The sequence below is a fragment of the Mytilus trossulus genome, chromosome 1 (genome assembly GCF_036588685.1).
Source record: "Mytilus trossulus isolate FHL-02 chromosome 1, PNRI_Mtr1.1.1.hap1, whole genome shotgun sequence".
NCBI classification, from domain to species: Eukaryota; Metazoa; Mollusca; class Bivalvia; order Mytilida; family Mytilidae; genus Mytilus; species Mytilus trossulus.
The window spans coordinates 18,145,603-18,171,794 of record NC_086373.1 but is presented as its reverse complement, the minus strand read 5'-3'; the positions used below and the strand labels follow the sequence as shown (position 1 = coordinate 18,171,794).

General features: G+C 32.1%; 1 protein-coding gene across 2 annotated transcripts in view; it reads left to right on the top strand.

Moving 5' to 3' along the window:
• The first annotated feature begins 17,461 nt into the window (after nt 1-17,461).
• LOC134706870 (pleckstrin homology domain-containing family G member 7-like) overlaps nt 17,462-26,192 on the top strand; it is a 75,408-nt gene continuing 66,677 nt past the window's right edge. The window contains exons 1-2 of one of the 2 annotated variants that reach the window (XM_063566205.1): nt 17,462-17,585; nt 18,465-18,601. In XM_063566205.1, the coding sequence (XP_063422275.1) occupies nt 18,485-18,601 (117 nt within the window). In that variant the 5' untranslated portion in view covers nt 17,462-17,585; nt 18,465-18,484. Of the gene's footprint in view, nt 17,586-18,170; nt 18,602-26,192 lie in introns of those variants that run through there. The other variant, XM_063566195.1, reaches the window with a different exon arrangement.

The following is a 26,192-nucleotide window of genomic DNA, read 5'->3' as shown; positions in this document are numbered from 1 at the left end:
AAAAGTAAAAAGTTTCTTGGACAGAACTTTAACTTGATTGTACGTCTAAGTAAGCGTTCAATAGATTCAGAACAAATAATAAATACAATTTCATTAGAATACAATAGAATTTTTAAGGAAAACTTTGATGCTCATTTGTTACAGTGAACATTCAACGTATCGAACTAGTACTGCTTTGTATGTCTAATTCACTATGGAAAGGTGGTTAATAGATTATTAAAATCTTCCTGCAGTGACTTAGATTGCAAAACATTTTTTAAAAGAACTATTTATATAAAATTGTAGGTATCCCTTTTGCACTTTGAAATTACATCATTTTGCAATTAAATATTTATCAATTTAAATCCTTCTGTCTATTTATCAAAACTTGAATCCTTTTAAAGTATTGAATGAACTGAGACATGTATGTTTATTACAAATGAAGGTTGTGTTTTTTAATCGAAAACGCAGACCAGGGTACATTATTTTATAAGTTTTATAATTTGCTGCCTTGTTACATATGATAACTTTTGTTTACGTCAATTAGTTATGCCAAAGATACGTCACAACACCATAGTGTAGTCACAAAGTATAAATGGGCGATGAATATTGGCGCTTTTCCTATACATTAGTTCAATAAGTATTCCATTTGCCAATAGCTTGTCTTCTGATATAGTAAAATCAAGAGTCATCTCGTGACAATTGTGGGTGAGATTTAATAAAAGCTTGGTCGAATACTTGTGATTTTTAATTTCTAAATAACGCATTACAGATCATATATGATATTTTTATATACAATCCAATTATTAATATTTTCAATATGTTTGGTACATGTGTAGTTGCTACCGTAAGTAATAATGTAACGCCCATTGCGTCTGACAGACTATTATTGGTTGTGTTGTGCTGTCTTGTGTGCTGTACTTGGTTGTTTTACGTGTTCGTTTTTATTCTTTGTTTTTTCAGAACTTCGACGTTGAATACAAATTACATGGTCATTTTTTTATAAATTTATTGTTTGCATTTATTGTAATTATGTATTATTCTAAATACTAAGGATTTTCTTATCCCAGGCATAGATAACCTTAGCCGTATTTAGCACAACTTTTTAGAATTTGCTCTTCAACTTTGTAATTGTTTAGCTTTCTAACTATTTTGATCTGAACTTAGTCCTTTAGTATAATATTGTCATTTTAATGTTACATTTAGCATTTCCATAAAGGTGCATGATTTGGCTAGCCACAATACCAGGCTTAATCCACCATTTTATCTTAAAATGTTCTGAACAAAGTCAGTTGTTATCTTAATTTCGTTCAATATTCAAGTTCGTTGCTGTGTGTGTTGTATTGTCGTTTGTTTTTTTGTTGTACTTTCATGTTTCTGTTGTTTCGATGTTTTCTTCTAATAATTGATGTGTTTCCCTTGGGTTTAGTTTGTAACCCGGATTTGTTTTTTTCTCAATCGATTTATGACTTTCAAACAGCGGTATACTACTGTTGGCTTAATTTATTTATTTATAGTTGATATTGAAAGGAATGTTCATCGTCATGTATATGCCTTGAACTTCCAATAGTTAAAACTTATACTAAAATTGTGCACTTCTCTCCCTTTTCTTTCGACAGGTAAAGTTAATGTGATCGCTAAATTCCCAAGTTGTCTTTGTTAGACACAATATGGAGATCATATCCGGAAACCATTAGATTAGCGGAACAAAATATCTATACAAGATATCTCCAATAAAGACGTGGTTTGGAAATCAGCAGCCTGTATATTTGGAAGATAAGTAAGTAAATTAATTTGGATTTTAAATATTTGCTTAAACTACGTGAAATGATTCTGCATATCAATTATTTAAGTACTAGTATATTTTATGGTAGCAAACGCATGGTGACATATTCATACAAATGTTATACCTCTACCATTTGTTTTTCATTTTATAGAGTCAGTGAAGCTGCAGCTCATGTGAAGCAGTCTAATACAGTATAATAGTTTTGCTATGTTATTTCCAGGGCTTGTATTTGTATTTCCTATCATGATTTCCTTGATAGAGGATTGCTGCTCACATGGACTTTATTGTACCAAGAGTACCACGATGAGTGCCCCGTGTGCTGCAGGATATGCTTACTCTTCCGACACATTTGCTAAGTCCTTAGTTTTCTTTGTTGTGTCTTGCTTACTATTATTTGTCTGTTTGTCTTGTTCTTTTTTGCCATGGCATTGTCAGTTCATTTTTTATCTATAAGTTTTAAATATTTCTCTATTATCGTTTGCCCCTCGTATATCAATCAACCAATGTTTTACTATATATTTTAGTTGATGAATTCATTTGGATATAGAAAATTACAATTAATCATATATGACAAAAACATCACCAAATATTGTAAAAGACGCAAACGTAATGTTTGGTTGAACTATAATTAAATCTTTGAAAAATGAAGATATCTATTGTTTATCTTGTCAGTATAAGACAATCTAATATTCTTCGATGTATTCCTTTCATTTTGTATCTCTTTTTGTATGTTCATTAATATTTACAAAACACAACAAAAACTGTGATTAACATTGATTAGATACATGTACGTCTAATCGTTATTAAATATTAAGCTTGCCTTAGTACTATTATCGCGAATGATTGCAGTCTGAGTAAGTCTGCCGTCAAGGACTTTATATGGAAATGCCTATATCAAGTCAGGAATAAGAGAGAAAGGATAATGTAGCGAAGAACATACATCTAAATTTTAAACATGTTCCACTCAAATTAAGGGCATATTCAGGATCTCGATATTGACGACTTCAAGTCTAAACCTCCTGATTGCACTTGTGCTAGTTCCCAATTCACATATAATCCTGCTGGCCACGTTATTACCGGAGACCTTAACATTGTTAATAACACTTCTCTACGAAAGGTCCGAAATATCGTGAGCCTAAATCCATCAATTGGAAATACAACTTTAAAATTCTGATGGATTCAGTCGAGGATTATGCCAGGCAATGGGCTAAGCGCGAGAAGGAAGACGTAGACACTCTATCCGAATGGATAAAGGCAGTGAGGTCGTTAATACAAATCAGAATTAAGAAACTGAATGGGTCCATCAATGCCCATGCTACGTCAATCTTCAAAGATCCAAATGTTGCTAAACACCTGTCTGACCTCCATGATAAATATGTTGTTGTCCCCGCAGACAAAGCCCGAAATAACATCGTTTTTGTCTGTAAAAGTCATTACATTAATTGCTTGATAAACGAATTAGGTATAGACAATTCACTTGGAAACCCAACATATACCCTCACGACACTTACCAAAGAGGAAATCCTAGATAATCATAGGTCTGTTCTTTGTTCCTTTGGTATTTCAACCAAAGATGAAGAACTGGATCTTCCATCACTGTATTGGATACCTAAACTACATAAGTGTCCTTACAAACAACGGTATATTGCTGGGTCTTCCAAGTGCTCCACGAAACCCCTTTCTGAATTATTAACATCCATCTTATCAGCAATCAAAGACGGGCTTCAAAGTTATTGTGAAACTGCCTATTCCAGAGGTGGCGTCAATCAGATGTGGATACTTAAAAATTCCAAAGATCTCTTAGAGTACATACAATCTAACTCTCTTTCATCTTGTAACAGTATTAAAACATTTGACTTTTCTACTCTTTACACAAGTATTCCACATTCCAAACTAAAAGACAAATTAAAAGAGCTGGTATTACTTTGCTTCATAAAAAAGAATGGCCAACGTAGATACAAGTATCTTGTCTTAGGGAGGGATAAATCCTACTTTGTAAAGAATCACTCTGATTCAAACAAAAAATTCTCTGAAACCGATATTATCAAGATGCTTGATTTCTTGATTGACAACATATTTGTTACGTTCCGAGGACGTGTTTTTCAACAGACTGTCGGCATCCCAATGGGAACAAACTGTGCCCCTCTACTTGCTGACTTGTTTCTTTATTATTATGAGGCTGACTTCATGCAGGAACTTCTTAGGAAGAAAGATAAGAAGTTAATCATATCCTTTAACTCTACTTTCCGCTATATAGATGACGTTCTTTCACTAAACAATTCAAAATTTGGTGACTATGTGGATCGCATCTATCCCATCGAATTGGAGATAAAGGATACTACAGATACAGTTAAGTCGGCTTCATATCTTGACTTACATCTAGAAATTGACAATGAGGGTCGGTTGAAGACAAAACTTTACGACAAAAGAGATGATTTCAGCTTTCCAATTGTGAACTTTCCATTTCTAAGTAGCAACATTCCAGCAGCACCTGCATACGGGGTATATATCTCCCAATTGATACGATATTCCCGTGCTTGCGTTTCCTATCATGATTTTCTTGATAGAGGGTTACTGCTCACAAGGAAGCTATTAAACCAAGAGTTCCAAATGGTGAAGTTGAAATCATCCCTTCGTAAATTTTACGGACGCCATCACGAGTTGGTTGACCGTTATGGAATAACCCTTTCACAAATGATATCGGATATTTTCCTTACGTCGTAACTACAATCCCCTTCCCTTTCATGAATTTGACCTACCGAATTAGACTATTTACCGGATTTGTAATCACATAAGCAACACGACGGGTGCCGCATGTGGAGCAGGATCTGCTTACCCTTCCGGAGCACCTGAGATCACCCCTAGTTTTTGGTGGGGTTTGTGTTGTTTATTCTTTAGTTTTCTATGTTGTGTCATGTGTACTATTGTTTTTCTGTTTGTCTTTTTCTGTCCCTTTGGTATCTTTCGTCCCTCTTCAATGATAATAGGAATTTTTCAAACAGTCATCAGATATCTACGAAACACTTCATTTTTGTCATTAATCGATGTTAGTGGGAAACGCAATAAGTTAACTGGCAATCTTCTCAGGAGTCTTTTCTTTGGTACTGACAGATAATAAATATCATAGGTTTCCTTTGGCAAATTTAGAAAATATACAGAAACTGTGTTGTAATCCTCTGTTAAAGATGACCTACGATTGATTTGTTGAATTCATGTAGGTCCTATGTTGTCTAATAGGCAATCGTCTATCCTAGTACTTATACATCTTAGTTATGTTTTTTATTTGATACACACATAGCTCTTTACTCTACATTACATGCGTAATTTATAAACCACAACAATAATAAAAAAAACAAACGTGTATCAAAAAATGATTGCACTAATTAATTGTGAATTTTCTATTTCTCTGTTGCAAATTCCTGCATATGGTGTAAGGCGATACAATTGATATGATAATTAAGAGCTTATATTTCCTATCGTGATTATCCTTTTCCAAAAGCTGCTAGATATTGAACTTAAAAGTAGACTTACTAGGTTTCATGCAGAAGCAATTTCTGAATTTGCTAGGTTTCTTGAAATATAATCGCAGTAAGATGGACATGACGTGCCACTTTTTTTTCTAAAATTCAGCAAGCTGAATCATACATTACCAATATATTCCGATGTAACAGGTTTAATCATAAGTCTTGCGTATCCCTTTTGTAACCATTATTAATAATTATACTACTTCTATGTATTAATCTAAATCTGAGAGTTGACTGCAAATACATGGAATGTACTCATCATAATAAGATGCTTGTGAAATTTTACCATCAGGGATATAGGCAAAAAGAGAGGTAACTAGTTTGAAATATATTATTTTGTATGAGTACAAACAAATAATTTATGTATTGTTACAGAAGTACAACAAACTGTCATTTGATGTTTGATTTAGCAAAACAGAGTTGAAGCTGTATATTTAAAGGCTGGAGTGATAACAGAGAATAAATAGGTAAAATATCTGCTGAAACTATTGAAAATATCTATCAAGTAGTATGTATGTTGGTATTGCATGAAGTTAATTCATTAACTGAGATTCTTGAAAATATGCAAAATGAGTCTCATCGGAACATCAATCAGTTGACGCTATACTTTATTTCAAAACCCAACAATAATACTATAAAGTCAAATAATGAGTTGCACGCGATGTCTTGGATATGTATTTATGCTGGTTACATTTTAAAGTTTTGTCAGTGCGACAAATTAAGAAACAGAGTAACACAATTCTTTTTTTTTTGGGGGGGGGGGGGGGGTGTTACAATATTGGCTAAAACTTTCAAAAATAAGATTACGATGACTTTTTTTCTGAATATTGACAAGAATAATAATAAAATTGTGTTAAAATTGTGTTAGAATAGCAAACACGTGGAATACATGTCTATACATTCTTCTATCATTCTATAATTTTGTAGATTGATCGAATCTGCGACTCACATAAAGCAGTCTTAAATGTCCCCTTAATCAACCAATGGTTTATTTTATGTCGACATTTTAGTTATTAAACTTTTTTTGGTTATGAACAGTAACAATTCATCATTGAGTATCCCTAAAAGATACCCACTGGCACATCAGGTAGTGCACAAAAGACCCCATATATTTTATCCTGGCAAAAACCTATTCAGATCATTTTTATTCCATTTGCATTCTTGTGAATTTGCTACTACTTTAGCAATCATTGTTTTGTAAATAAGATTGCAAACGTAATGTTTGTTTGAATCTTATAGAATCTTTGAAAATTAACATAGCTATTTTAATTTTGTCAGTCAGTAAGATATTTATCAATGAATTCTTTTCTTTTAAATGGTATCTATTCTAGAATGTTCATTTACTAAACTTAAAAAAACATCTTTGATTAACACTGATTCTGTCATTTATTATTACGCTTGCTTCGCACTAATATGATAATGTCTCTAGGCTGAGAAAGTCCGCCCTCAACGACTGATTATACACGTTATGTCTAGGCTTACTGCAGTCGTTCTCTTATGAAACTAATTGAAAAAGACGAAGTGGTAATCGGTCAAGCAACGAAATAATTAATCGCAACCATATATAGCTAACAACATATTGTATTCATCATTGGAATGATTTTAAGATAGACATATACTAGTCAACAAAAGAAGCGATACACGACTTTAAAATAAAATTCATCAAAAAGTATTTAATATAAAACAACATGAGATACACTATTTTAAAAACCTTTAATTTGCAATGTATGCACATGTGATAATGAAAATCCAAATTTGTCGGAAAGTATCTAAATTCCGTGTAAATGATCAAAACTGCAAATTAGTTTTGCGGAAAGTTGAAAAAAAAATCGACACATAATTTTCTAAGCACTAAATTAAATTTCAAATTTGTTTAAAAATATTCAATATGATAATCAAGTTATGTTTATGATGTAACTAATGGGTTTAAATATTGATTTTTTCAAATTTTTGGGAAATAAAGTGTTTTTTGAAATCTCAAAAAATGCAAAAAAAATAATTTTAATTTTCGTCTTAAATCAATGCTTTAGATATGAAAACAACACGCAGTAAATTTGGAACCTTTCTGATTAGTTTTAAATAAAGGCAACAGTAGTATACCGCTGTTCAAAACTCATAAATCCATGGACAAAAAACAAAATCGGGGTAACAAACCAAAACCGAGCGAAACGCATTAAATATAAGAGGAGAACAACGACACAACACCGAAACGCAACACACACAGAAACAGACCAATCATCAGACAAAACACCACGAGAATAACAAATGTAACATGAAAACCCAATACATGAATTTGGGATAGACAAGTACCGTGCCACGTCTTATCTCAATATCTCAAAAATAAGAGAAAACACAAACGACTCAACGTAAAAATGCAACACAAAGAGAAACGAACAATATTATAACAATGACCATCTTCCTGACTTGGTACAGGACACTTTTAAAGGGGAATAAAAGTGGTGTGTTGAACCTGGTTTTAAGGCATGCCAAACCTCGCACTTTAATGGCAAAGTTAAATATAACATTGAAATGACAACATAATATTACAGGACTACAATACAAATAAATAGGAGAACATATGAGACACAGAAAAACATGATTAATAGATAACAAAAAGCATCAGGTTTAAAATTCAATACGCCAAAAACGCGCCTTGTCCACACAAGACTCACCAGTGACGCCCAGATATAAAAGATCGAAAGTGAAAAAAGTACAAAGTTGTACAGCACTGAAGATCAAAAGTTGAAAAGGTTTAGCAAAATACGGCATTGTTTTTATGCCCGGGATAAGAACATTCTTATTATATAGAACAATTCATGCTATTGCAAACAGTAAATTTTATCAAATGAATATGAAAGAGATATACACAAAGAAACTATAGTATTAACTAATTACAGAAAACTAAACCTGAATACATAACGCCTAGATATAAAAGATCGAACGTGAAAAAGGTACAAAGTTGTACAACACTGAAGATCAAAAGTTGAAAAGGTTTTGACAAATACGGCATTGTTTTTATGCACGGGATAAGAACATCCTTATTATATAGAATACTTAATGCTATTGCAAACAGTAAATTTTAACAAATGAATATGAAAGAGATATACATAATGAAACTGAAATATTAACTAATTACAGAAAACTAAACCCAAGTTAATCACAAAATAGACACACATCCGAATCAGTCCAGGCGTCAACGTAATTAAAAAAATTGTGACGTCACATACGATGGCGAAAAGGCAGAAACGTTATGCCACATTTGAATTTATGAAATTTAGAAACAGCATGACGTCACATATGAAAACTTTCATTCAAAAATGAGATAGAATTAGGATTGAATTAGAACTAAATACTGATAATTCATTGAAACAAAATGCATATTGCAATACTTATTAATAGCAATTAACTGTAATATATATATATGTCCAGTTTGTTATGAATCCAACTTCAAACGTAAATAATCGTACAAAATTTACTATAATTAATAAAGAGGAGGTGATTAATTTTTCTATACGTCATACCTAAATATATAATAAGAAGACGTCAACACATTTGACAAAGTCAGATGAGAATTACAAATATAACATTAAACATGTAAACTAAATACATGAATTTGGGATAAACAAGTACAGAAACACGTCTTATAGTAATGCGAATTCACATTCAGCAAAACGGTCACAATCGGGAATAAGTCACGTTTGGTAATTAAAAGATTAGACGACATAATGACAAACCACAATCTACCATGTGGTAAAAATGTCCTTAGCTAGTTTGGTTAAAGAGACATCATATGGATCAAACAATTCGTGATGGTGTCCATAAAATTTACGGAGTGTCAATTTTAATCTGTCCTCCTCATAACTTTGTTGGAGCAGTTTCTGCGTAAGGAGCACACACCTGTATATGAAGTCCGTATAGTGTGAACATGCACGTGAATAACGTATCAATTGTGATATGTAAACACCATACGAAGGGGCAGAGGGTATGTTACTGCTGAGAAATTGGAAATTGATAATTGGGAAGTTGAAATCGTCCCGTTTATCATAGATTTTTGTGTGAAGTCGTCCATCTACGTCAATATTGAGGAAAAGATCAAGGTATGAAGCAGTCCTTCTAGTATCAGTAGTATCCTTAATTTCAAGTTCACTGGGACATATGAGATGTAAGTATTGGCTGAAGTATGGGTTGTTCAACGATAAAACATCATCAATATATCGAAAAGTAAAATTAAAGAATTTCGCAAGGTGCTTTTTCTCTTTGTCTTTTAGAAGGTTCTGAATAAATTCTGCTTCATACGAATACAAAACCAAATCAGCCAGCAGGGGTGCACAATTAGTACCCATTGGAATACCGACTGTCTGTTGAAATAGAAATCCTCCAAACTCAACAAATATATTGTCGATCAAAAAGTCCAGCATTTTAATAATATCATCTTCAGTATATTTTCTGGAAGATTCAGTGTGATTCTTCACAAAATATGAAGTATTGTATCCCAAAACAAGAAATTTGTATCTACGATTCCCATTTTTATAGAAAAAGCTCTTTTTTATGAGTTGGTGAAGTCGATCTTTCAACTGAGCATGGGGAATAGTAGTATATAGCGTAGAAAAATCAAAAGTTTTTATGTTGCTGCAAAATTGCAAAGATTGTGATCGAAGGTTAAGCAGTAGATCTTTCGAATTTTTGAGAATCCACATCTGGTTAACACCACTGGTAGAATATAGCTCCTCACAATATTTTTGTAGCCCATCTTTAACTGTAGAAAGAACAGTAGTCAATACTTTAGAAAGATGTTTAAGATTGCTATTGCTTTTTGAATATCACTTTACACATACTGTCTATGGTAAATCAAATGATAATGTATACTTTTTTAAAACGATTTCTCGTTGGACCGAACTTTGCATAACAAATAAACGAAGAAACTGTGTGATTTTAAAAAACAAATTGATGGCAAACACTGTCTTCACCTTTAAATGAGAGGTTGGTATCATTAGTTGGAACTTTTGTTTTCAAAATTGTCGTTTTCTGTAAATTTTGTAAAAAAAAAATAATTTGCGAAAATACGTCAAAAAAGCCCCCAAAAAATTTTTTTTAACGGATTTACATTTCCAAAATGATTAAGTATTACTATCTTCATCATTGGTCCAATGAACAGAAACCTTTATCTTTAATTTGAAAAAAAAGTCTTGTATCGTTTCTTTTGTTGACTAGTATATTTTGTTTTTATCCTATTTCATTTGGCTTTGTAACAGTTTGATTCGAGCACCGGGTACTGATGAGTTGTGTGTAGGCGCTACTGGAATGATTTGATGCGAACAATCAGAAAATAGATATCATCTCTTTTTCATAAAGTTTTGTTCTCTACCGCCCTACATTTGTAATTTTCAATATCTTGATATAAACAGTATTAACAGTATGTATGATATACAGTAAGCCATGAATTACTTTGTTGGTGTGCTAAAGGAACATTGTTCCGGGAATAGAACGAAATTGAAACTACCTATTTAACTTAAAATCAACCCTTCCTAAGAAGTGTCATTGTTGATTGTCAGTATTGTTTAATAAACCAATTGGTGGTTTTTCATTGTGTACAATTGTTGTAATATTTACTTTTTAGAAAGGTGTATTCACGGAACTTATAAAGAGACAATTATACATTATCCAAAATGCAATATAACAGCAATTGGGTGTGTGTGTGTGGGAGGGGGGGGGGGGGTATTTTCCTGTTTTAGTCTATATCATGTAAATATACGTCATTATTTCAAAGTATGTTGACATTTCTGATTGTGTTCGTTATAGTATATGTCTTTTATTCTTCGTCACAGATGTAGGTTATTAATTTACTTCCAAACGCGATTATACTTCACAAACACAAAATATTAACATGTATTACTTAATACGTCATTCGTTCTTTTTAAGGGATTCCATAGATCATTGTCTTGAAGTAACTAAACACAAAAGAAAATGTGATAGAATAATTTTCTTGATTTAAGGACTCCCGAGGTATATATGTCGTGTACAAGTTGCAATTTTGTACAGGTTATAACATGTACAAAAATATTGTACATGTTATAACTTGTATGATGCAAAAATACAAGTTATAACATGTACAAAAGTACCTAATACATGTTATAACCTGTACAAAATATTGCTTAAAAATGATTTTAACTTGTACAAAATTTAAAATAAATCTTAAAGAAGTAAAATATACATTTAAATTCACAAATGTATAAAGAACAACAATAAAAAAGCCAGAACGTGTCTTTTTCTGTAAAGGACAATGATCACTAAGTTTCAGAAATATATGTTTCATGAATATTGTTGGCAAAATGTGTTTTCATTTAATTGTATGTTTTATGCAGTCCATCATGGTTTACATAAGTGTGAAACTATTTACTAAAAGCTTGCATTCCTCAATGACAATTAATTTAGATATACTAGTTTCTAAATACTTCCAAAATATTTAAGAACGATTTTTAATAATTTTGGAAAATACTCCTCCCTCTCTTTTTTTTTTATCGTATGCAAAGACTAAAACAATGTCTTATATGCTAACTCTGTAAAAGCAAAAGAAAGCTGAAATAGTTTTTATTGGACCACCCTTCATTATCAATATCTTTGGATCTACTGTTCCACATTTTTGGCCTTCAGCATGACTTATGTAAATTTATAAGTCACTTTTTGTTTATAAACTATAAGATCATTGCATGAGGCGATTGTCATTTTGATGTTTAAAATATATATCCTTTTCTTTGAAAGCATTTATTAGTAGCCTTTGGATGTTGTCTGCTCCATTAGCGGGTTGTTGTCGTTAGACACATACCCAAATTTCAATTCCCAATTTTATTTGTAGACACATCTATCGTGGATATCCTCTTATGTCTTTTAGTGTCAACTAGAATGAAGGTATTTTACTATTGCCTTCAAAGTGGACACTCAATTGTAATTCATCAAATAAATCGAAAAAAATGGATATTTTTTTATTATCGCAACAAATGATATTGACCTCAATAACATTTTCATAACTTTTTTTATTATTCCTTATTAATGTCCAGGGGTAGGTATTACGAAGCATTCATAAGACCTGTCCTAAGATGTATATACCTAAGATATATATCTAAGAACATGTCTTATGATCCTCTTATGACTATCTATGGACATATCTTATAATGTGGTCATTTTTATAAATTTCCTCTTAACAAAACTTTGAATTTTCGAAAAATTAAGAATTATTTTTTCCCAGGTAAAGATTACCTTAGCCGTATTTAGCACAACGTTTTTGGAGCTTTGGATCCTCAATGCTCTTCAACTTTGTACTTGTTTTGGCTTTATAAATATTTTGATTTGAGCGTCACTGATGAGTCTTATGTAGACGAAACGCGCGTCTGATGTACTAAATTATAATCCTGTTACCTTTGATAACTATTTATTTGATGAATTACAATTGAGTGTCCACTTTGAAGGCAATAGTAAAATACCTTCATTCTAGTTGACACTAAAAGACATAAGAGGATATCCACGATAGATGTGTCTACAAATAAAATTGGGAATTGAAATTTGGGTATGTGTCTAACGACAACAACCCGCTAATGGAGCAGACAACATCCAAAGGCTACTAATAAATGCTTTCAAAGGAAAGGATATATATTTTAAACATCAAAATGACAATCGCCTCATGCAATGATCTTATAGTTTATAAACAAAAAGTGACTTATAAATTTACATAAGTCATGCTGAAGGCCAAAAATGTGGAACAGTAGATCCAAAGATATTGATAATGAAGGGTGGTCCAATAAAAACTATTTCAGCTTTCTTTTGCTTTTACAGAGTTAGCATATAAGACATTGTTTTAGTCTTTGCATACGATAAAAAAAAAAGAGAGGGAGGAGTATTTTCCAAAATTATTAAAAATCGTTCTTAAATATTTTAGAAGTATTTAGAAACTTGTATATCTAAATTATTGTCATTGAGGAATGCAAGCTTTTAGTAAATAGTTTCACACTTATGTAAACTATGATGGACTGCATAAAACATACAATTAAATGAAAACACATTTTGCCAACAATATTCATGAAACATATATTTCTGAAACTTAGTGATCATTGTCCTTTACAGAAAAAGACACGTGCTGGCCTTTTTATTGTTGTTCTTTATACATTTGTGAATTTAAATGTATATTTTACTTCTTTAAGATTTATTTTAAATTTTGTACAAGTTAAAATCGGTTTTAAGCAATATTTTGTACAGGTTATAACATGAATGAGGTACTTTTGTACATGTTATAACTTGTATTTTTGCATCATACAAGTTATAACATGTACAATATTTTTGTACATGTTATAACCTGTACAAAATTGCAACTTGTACACGACATATATATACCAATTAAGTTAGATTCATGGTATACCGCCATCTTGGATTGCACAATCCCAGTACAAAATCGGTCTAGTTATTTGCAAATTGGACACAGATATGCAACTAAATGGTTAGACTATTTATTGATATAAAAGCATGGTAAACATGGTGATGCATTGTATTATTCTAAATATTTTAACAAACGCCATTTATTTTTGTTTTTAGAATGTGTTTTTTTCCAAATAAGCTATTAAAGGGGGGAAAACACTTATAGTAAAAATTTACACTGTACTAATAGGGATTTTTTTTTAACAAGTTCCATTTTTTATTTTATTTTCATAAATCAAATTATAAAACCTATCTTTTCACACTTGATTTAAAAAATTGATCTCATAGACTTTTATGCACACAAATGCGTTTTTTCATGTACAATCTTACAAAATTTAGGCAATTGTTAACGAATCATAGCAAAAAAAAATAGCACCGTGACCAATACTTTTGATTATATTTTTAAAAAAAGCATTGTAAAATCTTCAATTTGGCAAATTATAAGAAAATTCTGTATCAAAATGTTTATACTTATGATCTCCCTAAACTTGGAATTTAAAGGGGGAAACACTTTTTTTTCAAAAAATATTAAGTAGTTACTATAAAATTAATGTATAAAAAAAACGAATAAAAACAACTCCGTTTTTCGTATTTTTATATATTTTTACATTGTAATCATTTATCTACAAGAAAACCGATCCAGATCTTTAAGCATATGTAGCCTTTTTTCCTTGGCTGTTTCATTGTTGTTTCACAATCTAAAGAGGTGCATTGGCTCGGGTGATTAGTTTGAACCTGAAACTTGATGGCTTACCTTGCTCCTGATATATAAGCAGGTGTAGCTTTATCAACGCTGGGTTATATAAATATGTGTATATAACTACAATTAGTCATTAAATTTGGATTAACAAATAGTTCATGCATATTCACAAATTAACAATCAAAATGATAGATATGCTCTTCAGAATTGAGAAAAGTGAACTACCTCTATACAATAAAGGTACATACATTTACATCGTGCTAGAAAGTATGCCTTGCAATAAGCTATTTAGTGAATTCCGAAAGAGTTATAGCATAGGTTCTTTGACTTAGACGTACATATGTATGTGTTTCTCTGCATACGCGAGACATCGGTTTTACATGTAACGTTTGTACTAATAAAAACAATATCCAAAGCTCCTACTAGGGTATTGAATGGACAATTAAAAGGATCTATGAGTTAACATGTACCGTATCTAAATGTACATGTATGGGCTTTAAATAAAACCACCGTAACAATGAGGAAGTGGTATTCCGATTTTGAAATAAGTTGGGCCCTTGTGATCTTTTATGTAATATAAATACGGTTATGAGAGGGATTTTTTCAACTATTCTCCTATAAAATAGCGTGCTTGGTATTTGGCTTGTTTTATATATGCTGATGACATTGTATTTATTGCTGAAAATAAAAATAATTTACAGGCTCTATAAGATGTATTAAGTAATTGGTGTGTAAACAATTGAATTAATGTGAAAGAGGGGCAAAAGATACCAGAGGGACAGTCAAACTCAAAGATAAAAAATAAACTGGCAACGCCATGGCTAAAAATGAAAAGACAAACAGACAAATAATGGTACACATGACACAACATAAAACATTAAAGACTTAGCAACATGAACCCCACTAAAAACTGGGGTTGATCTCAGGTGCTCCGGAAGGTTAAGCAGATATTGCTCTACATGTGGCACCCGTCGTGTTCCTCATCTTATTACAAATCCGGTAAAAACTCTAATTCGGTAGGTCACATTCATGAAAAGTGAAGTGGATTGTAGTTACGATGTAAAGAACTTACATAGCCGATATTATTTGTGAATCGGTTATTCCATAATGGTCAACCAACTCGTGATGGCGTCCGTAAAATTTACGAAGGAATGATTTTAACTTCAACATTTGGAATACCACTTGGTTTAATAGCCTCCATGTGAGCAGCAGTCCTCTTCAAGGAAGTCATGATAGGAAATACATGCGTTGCGAAACTGTTTTAGTTCATTGTTGAAAGCCGTGTGGTGACCTTTAGTTGTTCCTTATGGTCTATTGTAGAGGTTTGGCTCAATGGCAATCATTCCACATCTTCTTTTTATATTTAGAAACCATTGACATGCACATGAATATCGTTAGCTTGGTTAAGGATTTTTTTATCTGTTGTAACTTCCTCCTCTGTTTATAAGCGATCAGTTGACTATTAAACCATACATAAAGGAACATAAAAGGACAGTACGGAAAATAAAGCTAAAATACAAATAATAAAAAGTAAAAATTGTTTTACCAATCAATATTTCTGCAGCTACTAAAACCAAGCGCAAAGTAATTTACCTTGTAATGCTAAGTAATGTCGTTAAACACTTTGATATTATTGGTAGCTGTACTATATATAGAATATAACTTATAGCAACACTATAAACAGGACAGCCACGCTTAAATAAAAAGGACTAGAACAATCTGTATAGAATGGCAATGCAGTAAAAAAAAAACACATGGTCCGAACTATAAATTAACCGGAATAAAAAAAACTTCCAAAAAGACAAATCAAAAGCATTTTGACAAAATGAAAGGACCACATGAAGTTTAAAATCACGGGAAAAGATTGAACCTAAAACAAGTATTCTTCAGAATCAGATGAAATGGCGTTTCATTTAAATTAAGAAATAATTGAGGCAGGCTATACTTTATTGTAGTTTAATATGGGTAGGCATTATATTCGTAATTATTTTTTTCTAAAATAACACGACTATAATGCCTACCTATGTTAAAACTACAGTAAAGTATAGCTTGCATCAATTATATCGATATTGAATAGGACAATTAATGTAATTTCTATGTGTGTAGGCTCTTCCATGAACCTCCCTTGTTTGTAATAAAAAACGGCTGGCCGGTGATTTTTTCTGCGGGAGGGGTTTGAACAGCCAGCATGAACGGTTGTCGTATTTATAGGTCAAATATGTCAATTTCGGAATGCAACACATTACAGTCATAATAAATGAATTAGTAACATCATTTGCACCATTTGTAAAAGTTGGAAAGTGTTCGAAATTCAGTTAAGGAAAAATATTAAGTACAGGATAATTTGATAAAATTCATTATTCTGAAAAGTTCATATACGCATGTGCAAATAAATTTTATTGGATTTAGAGCATGGGTTTTTTCACAATGCAAAAGAAGCACGTTGTATTAGAATCTACAATTTGTAGTATTTTTTTAATAAGTCTATTGAACTAAAATAAAGATTTAAAGAACGTGTCAAATCCCAAAACTACATTTTGTAGTTGGTTTACTTTATAAATCATAGTACCATAAAAAGCTAGATGTGAAATACCACTTGTTATCTATCCCACAGAGGAATCATGTTCATCGTATCAGTTATTTTTTCTTTCTCTGACTGTTCCTATATTTCATCATGTTTGAATGCAAACAATCTTAAACATTCATGACTAATTAGTCTTATACCAGTAACAAATTTATCTTCACAAGGAATAATTTTACTAGTCCTTTCATTCATAGCACGCTTTCAAGTACGAAACTGTCAGTTCTATCTAAATCATAGGTATTAAAAGCAAATATATTTTAAGAACCACTCAATATGACGTATTCGCTTATAACTATTGGTAAGCAGTTTTAGCTACCATATGCATAATTCTTTGATATTGACAAAGTCCTGTAATTATTTAAAACACGTTTGCTGTTTAGATTGAAGAGAGATACTCAAATTGCAATTATGTTGTACACCTGATGTGGCTAGGGTTTTAGTGCTTATTTAATTGGAAATTTCATAAATCTTCCTGCATGTCTCTATAAATGTCAGTATCATTTTTTGGCATATTTCAGAGCTGAAGTTGAGACACGATAATGCGATTAGGTAAGTTGTTCTTTTATTTTACAATTTACATAATATTATTGTCTGGTCTTTCTTGTCTATCTGATTAAGTCGGTAACGGTTTGAAGCAAAACAGAACCAAAAATGTCTTCTTTTAATTAAATTGTTCTGTCAGAAGGGAAAGAAGGAGTCTCTTGAAATAACCGAATGATGTCAGTTAAATTGGACCAGATTAAAGCACAGAATGAGCGACGCTTATATCAGTAACTGCTTCTTAGATAAATTAAACTTATTACATTGTGGTAGCATTATAGAATAAACTGTAATGGAATAATGTTAGACCCCTGTTGGTAATTTCCGATTTGTGTTCATTAAGAAGTTGATTGTAAGTTTAGTTATTAACTTTGTGCGTGATTACAAACGAAAGATGTTGTTCAACAGATGATCATATTTCTAAAAGAATTCCATATTACATAGTTTATAAAGACACTTTATTGGATAAATGCTTTGAGAAGAGTATAATTATACAATAAAAGTCATTGCTGTTATAAGTACAAGCTATTTTGTTGTGCAAAACGAGCAGTTACAGTGTCAAATATTCTGTTTCTAGATTTGTAACAACAACATATTACGAATGACATCAAATGATAATGCTAATGCGACAGTTCTAAATCTGGTAGTTTTCCAACAAAATTCCGATTAACTTTCAATAATATAGCGATTGACAACATAATAAAAGGAAACAATCACAAACTAATACTTTAGAGGACGGTAAGGGATGTTTTCTTGTCATCCTTTCATTACAAGATTTGTAACCAGACGGATCTATCGTTATTAATTACTTTATGATTCTTATCTATATACTATAGTTCAGACAAACACGAGATAATGTAATGAAGGTTGATCTTTGCTTGTTTCCAGAGCTTTAACTGTACTGTGTGATGTCTATACGTAGACGCCCATGTTTGAGGGGCGAGCGATGGACGCTTCAGCGCGGTAATACAATAGAGGAATTAGCGTTGGAGTCTAGTGTTGATATTGAGGATACCATATGTAAGGTAGGTAAATGTTTGTTTCATTGTACGTTAACAAAAATATTTGGCCATGGTTTCTGCCTTTCTTTGGCACATTATTTTAAATGTGGTACTTATTACAAAAATATGTAGATGTTGACTTACAATGTAGTTGCATAAAAAAGAGAAATCATCATAGTAAACAATATAGAATTCAAAGCATAAAAAATGTTATTGCAAAAAAAATCAAATAATTGTGGACTCTCCATTTAAAGCAGACTCTATGAAACGTTTTGTCTTTACTTGTTAATTACAATTTTGTTTTGAACATCTGGTAACCTTATATGAATTAAAGGTGTTATGGACATTGTGATTAATCAAAGACATTCTGGGGCATTATCCGATATGGTTGTATTAACTGTAATGTAAAATTGTAATGAACATCGGATAAGTTCTATAAACTAATGTGTTGCGGGTATCTTCCAAATAGTTATTGTAATTTGATTTTAAATGGAAATATTTTTTTATGAAAGACGAAGCTTTTAGTATGATTATTTTGTTTTCACAACAGAGAGATATGTAGACAAATCCATTAGACAATATTCAATAGATGTAGTTGGTTTTTAGATTGTTGACAATTTAAAGTATAGAGGTTCAATTAAATCTTTGTTTCTCTTTGAAAATATATTTGCTTATTTCAAAAATTGCTCATAAATTTACTAAAATAAATTTTAATTCGATTGATCATTTATTTTTAAATGTCATATTGTATTAATCGTTAAATTTGTTTTTAGTTTGCGTCATCTTGAAAAATTGTGGGAGCTCTTTCAGATTAGCTTTTTGTTTCTATTTTTTAACGTACTGTGGTTAAACTCGAGAGGAGGCGCTTCATTAACATTACAATTTGTTTGACTATCAGTCACCGAGGGTATTATCAGCTCAGTAGTCAGTAATTCGGTACTGACATGATTTATAACAAATCTTTCTTAAAATGTGTTTTTATAAATGAAAAATTATTTTAGAACTAAGGTTTTAACTCCCTTAGGAAAAATTGCGCTATTAAGAAAAGAAAGTTTTAGAAAGGAAGTAAATAAATAGTTTCGATCTATTGACAGCTGTATGGTTTTTTTTTATTTCCTATCGTACGGGAAGAAATTATTTCATGCATGTCCTGGACAAGAAAACCAATCTGGAATAGGGTTGAAAACAACGATAAAAACCGGCTTACAATTTTTTTTTAAATCTTATATTCATTCACGCAAATATCCAATGCGCTTGCTTAATAAAAAGCAAAGAGAGACGTTGCTTTCTAACTTACGTTTTATGTTTATGTCATTGGAATGAACAAATTTAACATTACAACGTCAAATTACATTCATTAAGGGACAGTAAAAAACGGAAGTAAAGTAATACAAACCGTTTAACGGATTCCATTTCAAATTATTTCAATCCAAAAATTTGATTTTCCTGCAGATCAAGAAAAAAAAATAAGTATGTCGTTCTTATTGTATATATGGAATAGAAAAAAAATGAAAGACGTAAAAACATAGAAACAAATCACATCTAAGCCAATTTTCTAACTAAAGTTGTAATTTGTTCTTCTATACTATAGGGAATCTATATTAATTTCTATATATAATCAGCATCCAATTTATCTAAAATGTCCATCTTTATATTCAATCATCTTTTGATTGGGGACTTGATTATCTATAATAATCAAAGGTCATACAAAGCCCTTTAATAAAAAGAAATATATAATGCATGCGTATATACAATGTCTGTTCCAACACTGCGTTCGTTGGCGCGATACCTTTTGGAAAGTTTGCATGGCAATATGTATACATATATATCCGGTAATTGACTTGTCGACACCGTGTTCAATAATTCAAAGTTATTAAATCAACATCAACCAGTTATTTTACCATGGAGATATACCAAGGCGACAATATCAATCCATTAACAGAACAAGCAACAGTATACAAAAAGAAAAAAAAACGAAAAGATACTCGACAAAATACTGAACAGAAAACTTTTAGAATGAGTAACACGAAACTAACCGAAAAGGTGGCATGCCATCAGTTGTCACTCGTCGTGTATCTTCTTATACAATAAACGAATAATTAGTCACATTCGATAATGGAATTCCTAAATGTCTTATTGTAAAATTAAATGTTTATTTGTGTATTTTGCTGTCCTGAATGTTCTCGCATTATTTGTGCTGTAGTCCTGTCATGTATTGTTGTTATTGTAGTGTTGAAATCAACATTTCCATTAAAGCGCGAGGTTTGGCTAGCCGCAAAACCAGGTTCAACCCACCATTTTTTTAATGTCCTGTATTCAGCCATGGAAATGACAGTTGTTGTCTTATAGTTCGTTTCTGTGTGTGTTACATTTTAGTGTTTCTGTTGTGTCGTTGTTCTCCTCTTAAATGTGTTTCCCTCAGTTTTAGTTTGTAACCTGGATTTGTTTTTCCTCAATTGATTTATGAATTTTGAATAGCGGTATACTACTGTTGCCTTCATCTAGTGGATGTTAAAATTGTGTAATGGCTAACAAAAAGTGGAACCACTTTAGAAACTCCTTAAAGATCCGAGACTTTGAATTTAGTATGTACACCATACGTTTATACGCAGACTGTTTATTTTAGAATTATCTGTGGCGTTAGAATCTAAACAGTCCCAGGATAAGGGGATAGGGGTTGGGAGCCCACTATAATGTTTAACCCAGTTATTTTCTGTATTTGGCTGTCCAAAGACAGGAGCCTGTTATTTCGTTGTATATATTTGTCATTTGGGAGTCTATTATAGATGAACATATGAACCGTTCTTTAAGCATAGTTCTAGATAACAAAAACTACTTGTTCACAACGTTAATGTCCCGGAAAAGTTATGTGACTCCAAAGACATATCATTCTGACTTCCAGCTGACCAGTATTGGCGCTAATTTCTAAAACTTGATATTTTATTAGTAATTCAGTTTCAAAGCATTCTGTATGAATACATTTTATTTATTTAATGACGAGCAATGTCGTTGTAAATATTAACAAGCATAGTATAAAGACAGAATCAAGTGAAAGTTGTTTACAGACAAACAGAAAGTCAGCTGTCAGTTACTGTTGTTAGTCTTACTTACACTGGTTAATCTCCTTTCATCTGTCAGTTTTACTTTCGTAGATTGTTTGGTTTATTAGGTAGCTGTTATATTGGTTTATCACCTATTTATTTCTTTATGAATGGTACTGCTAGGTGTAACATTGGCCAGCCGTGCGCAGAAATAAGACACATTTTTAAAATTGTTTAATATATTTTGAAAGGTGCAGGCTTTTCACTCAAAATTCTTTCAATTGAACTTTCTAAATTACATGAAAACTAGGTTCACTTGTTAATAGATTCAAAACGTTCTTTATCCTTGTTTGTATTCAGACTGTTTGTATTGAATAAGAAACACCATGTAGATTCTCTGTAGATTAAGTAGAAGAAACAGCCTAAAAATAAGTTATGCCCTGATTTTAATCACTTTTTCTTTTTTTGATAAATAAATTTCATATGAATACATATTTATTACATGGTTTCGTTAACCGGGAAATGTCAAAATGGTCCCATGCAGAGAATTGATACTCTTAATTTAAAATCGACGTTGATCCCTTATCTAAATGGTTGGGAACATAAAAGTGACTATACATATTTCATATAGGGTGTCCTTTGATATACACTCACAGTTCCTCTTTTATAGATCTTTTCAAATTCTATAGAAACAATTTCGTTGTGCGTCCTTGTTCAATTTCTTTGCATTAAATCGGCCTGATAATTCTGAGCCATATACTAATACGAGTGTCACTGTATGGTCTGAATTGTGCACTTGGAGTTGGGAATAATATGTTTATAATTAGTAAAATTTATAATAAGTTCAAAGAATGCTTTTATTTCGGTTTTTCATGGGAAATTTATCAACAACATTTATAACTTTTTTCTGGAAGGTGATATTTCCGGCTTTGGCTATGCCTGTGTCTTTTCTGATGTTTTTGATTTTTACGAACGCAATCTATGTATTGCTGGTAAATTATTAAGCAAGAAATTTCGTAACCACAAACCTTAACTAAATTCCTCCATTGATATATATATTTGGATTTGTGGTTGAACCTGTGGAAGACTTTTAAAATATCATAAAAGGATAGCATATCCTCGTGCTTGTTGATAAGTTGTTTATTGTGCCTGGAAATTTAAAAAAAAAACAAGCACATGGACCCCTATTAATTTCTTTTGCAATCAATCAAGTACTGTGTCAAGATCACTCCGCCAAAATTTGTAGAAAAAAATCAATGATCAAATTTTTTATGCACTTCCGAATAGTCACAAAAATATGATCAATTTCTTTATTTCGAATATAGCAACTTAATCGGGAAAAAAAATAATCTGGTTTAACCTTAAACTTGTTTTAGCATGTTGATGCCATTAATCAAGAGACCATTTTACCAAAAAAAAAAACGGTTATGGCTTTTTGTTCCAAAGTATTGGTACTTTCTGTAAAAGTCCTTATTTATGAAATTTCAGTAATTTTCTTCCAAATATACAAATTTCGAACCAAATTATAACAAAAAAGTAAGTCTGACACGAAGGTACTTTTCTATTGAATATTTCAAAAGTGTACATTGAAATTGACCTTCTACCAAAATTTCAAGAAAAAACAACGAGGATCTCTACTGTATCGTATGCCCTTAAGACGTCTTTACACTCATTACATTAGATGTTGGATTGATATTATGTAGTCTTAGAATATTTTTTTATATTGATTTTGACCTTCAATTTTTATGTTTTGAAGGGGAACAAAATTGCAAGATATCGTTTAGATACATATGTAGGACCCGCGATGGCACTCCGAACTGCGATGGTCATGCTGAAGTGCGATGGTCCACGCTGAAGTGCAATGGTTAACACGCTGTTCAAAGTGCGATGGTGACATTGTGACGTTAACTTGTTGACAAATACGCTTAAGTGCGATGGTAGTTACTCTGAAGTGCGATGAAGGTTACGCTGAAGTGCGATGGTCTGCCTGTGACAATGAGTAAAAACAAAACGTAAATGAGCTGTTTAAAAAAAATAACATCATTAAGATTCTACCAAAGTAGCTTTTAATTACTATTTAGTTCAAACCCCAATAAACATTGCTTAAACTAGTAAGTCATTTCATTGTGAAATTGTCCAAACAATATCGTGTGAAGCTTACTTGAAGAGAAGTCAAAATTAACATTTAGATCAAGACATTTTATTTTTCGTGAAAATATTTGTGACATACTTCCAAACACTGGTCAGCTCATCTACAAACCAAATTCATTGTTTTGCCGCTTTTTCCACATGAATTGCCGCCTGCCATAGTTTAAAATATTTATGTAAACTCTATCTGCACTGCTCAATAAAGGCAACAGTAGTATACCGCTGTTCAAAACTCGTTAATCTATGGACAAAAAATAAAGTTGGGGCAACAAACTAAAACTGAGGGAAACGCATTAATATAAGAGGAGACCAACAACACAACCTTAAAAGAGGGACGAAAGATACCAAAGGGACAGTCAAACTCGTAAATCTAAAACAAACTGACAACGCCATGGCTAAAAATGAAAAAGACAAACAGAAAAACAATAGTACACATGACACAACATAGAAAACTAAAGAATAAACAACACGAACCCCACCAAAAACTAGGGGTGATCTCAGGTGCTCCGGAAGGGTAAGCAGATCCTGCTCCACATGCGGCACCCGTCGTGTTGCTTATGTGATTACAAATCCGGTAAATAGTCTAATTCGGTAGGTCTTCCTTCTCGCGCTTAGCCCATTGCCTGGCATAATCCTCGACTGAATCCATCAAAATTTTAAAATTGTGTTTCCAATTGATGGATTTAGGATCACGATATTTCGGACCTTTCTATAACACTTTTCGTAGAGAAGTGTTATTAACAATGTTAAGGTCACCGGTAATAACGTGGCCAGCAGGATTATATGTGAATTGGGAACTAGCACAAGTGCAATCAGGAGGTTTAGACTTGAAGTCGTCAATATCGAGATCCTGCAAAACGCACATGTAAATGTAACAAACACAGAAACGAACTAAGCATTAGACAAAATCCGATGAGAATAACAAATATAACGTCAAAACCAAATACAAGAATTTGGGATAGAAAAGTACCGTGACACGTCTTATAGCAATATGAATTCACACTCAAAACTAAAAGAAAACATACGATACATCGGAAACACAACGTTAAAATGTTATCGAAGGTCGGTGGTTTTCTGCGGGAATTCTGTCTTCCTCAACCTATAAAAACTCACCGCCACAAAATAGCCAAAATGCAGCAGTTAAAAGTGGCGTTGAAACACCAACAATCAATCAATCAACCCCTTCCTTTCCTTTTTTAGCATGAAACATTCATCTATAAAACCCTATCCATGTTTAGCCTATCTTTTAGCCGATTGATTTGGCGGACGACTGTAGCGCCACCTTAATAATTCCGCCCTGCTATTGTTGCTGATAGAGCTTGACTACAACGGCCGTATCGAAGGACTTGCTTTCCTCCTGCCTGAGAATGTCTGTTGTATTTTAGCGACGTTTTTTTTTTAAACGTCACAATATGCAAACGTCATGCCAAACCATCGCACTTCAGCGAAAGGACCATCGTACTTCGGCGTGAACCATCGCATTTTAAGCGTCCCCATCGCACCTCTGAGTCCTACAGATATATGGTATATTTCATCGGAATGAACTACTTCTAAATGAAGAAAATAATGTCTGTCCAATTTGCAAACAATAGTAGGCGTTTTTTTTTTAATAAATGCTTAAATGATAATATGAACTCAATAGCTGTTCTATTTGTTTAAGGGGCATTTTCAATTATTACTGGCTTTGGTAATTTCCGATAAAAAAAATCCTAATTTTACCGCATCTGAACTACCACCATTACATACATTTACATCAATTATCAGCATTACCTTCATCACTAAACACGCATAATGTTGTAACAACTGCAAATAATGTTCCGACATCTGCATATAGTGCTATCATGACTGCATTAAATTTGAATAGAAATAGGGAATTTGTCAAAGCGACATCAGCCCGACCATAAAGCAGTCAACATTCGAAGGCCATGGGTCGTCAATGTAGTGAGAAACTCCCGCACTCGAAGGCGTCCTGCAGCTGGCCCCTTAACAAATATGTATACTAGTTTAGTAAAATATGGACGTAAGACTAAATGCATATGTTCCGGACCAGTGTTTGGACCATACGCGTATGGTCATGACCGTATGCGTATACTCATATGGTCGGACCATATGAGTATATACTCGTTTGGTTATTAACGGGCTGGACCACATGAGTATTTTGACCATATAGGTATTGTTTTTTTCAAATTACATTATAAACGTATTAATACAAAAACTATCTAAAAAAGCAATGATGGTTACGTGACAATGTATTAGTTTTATAATTCAAAGACTACGTAAAAAAGATATTGATGCCCTAGTTATGATTATATGAATTAATATAAAATTACCTATATGACATCGTCTTTTTAATAAACAGTCATACCATATGAAGAGTTGAGACGTACAGTAAACTGTAACAGAGTGTAAATTACCCCGACCATACG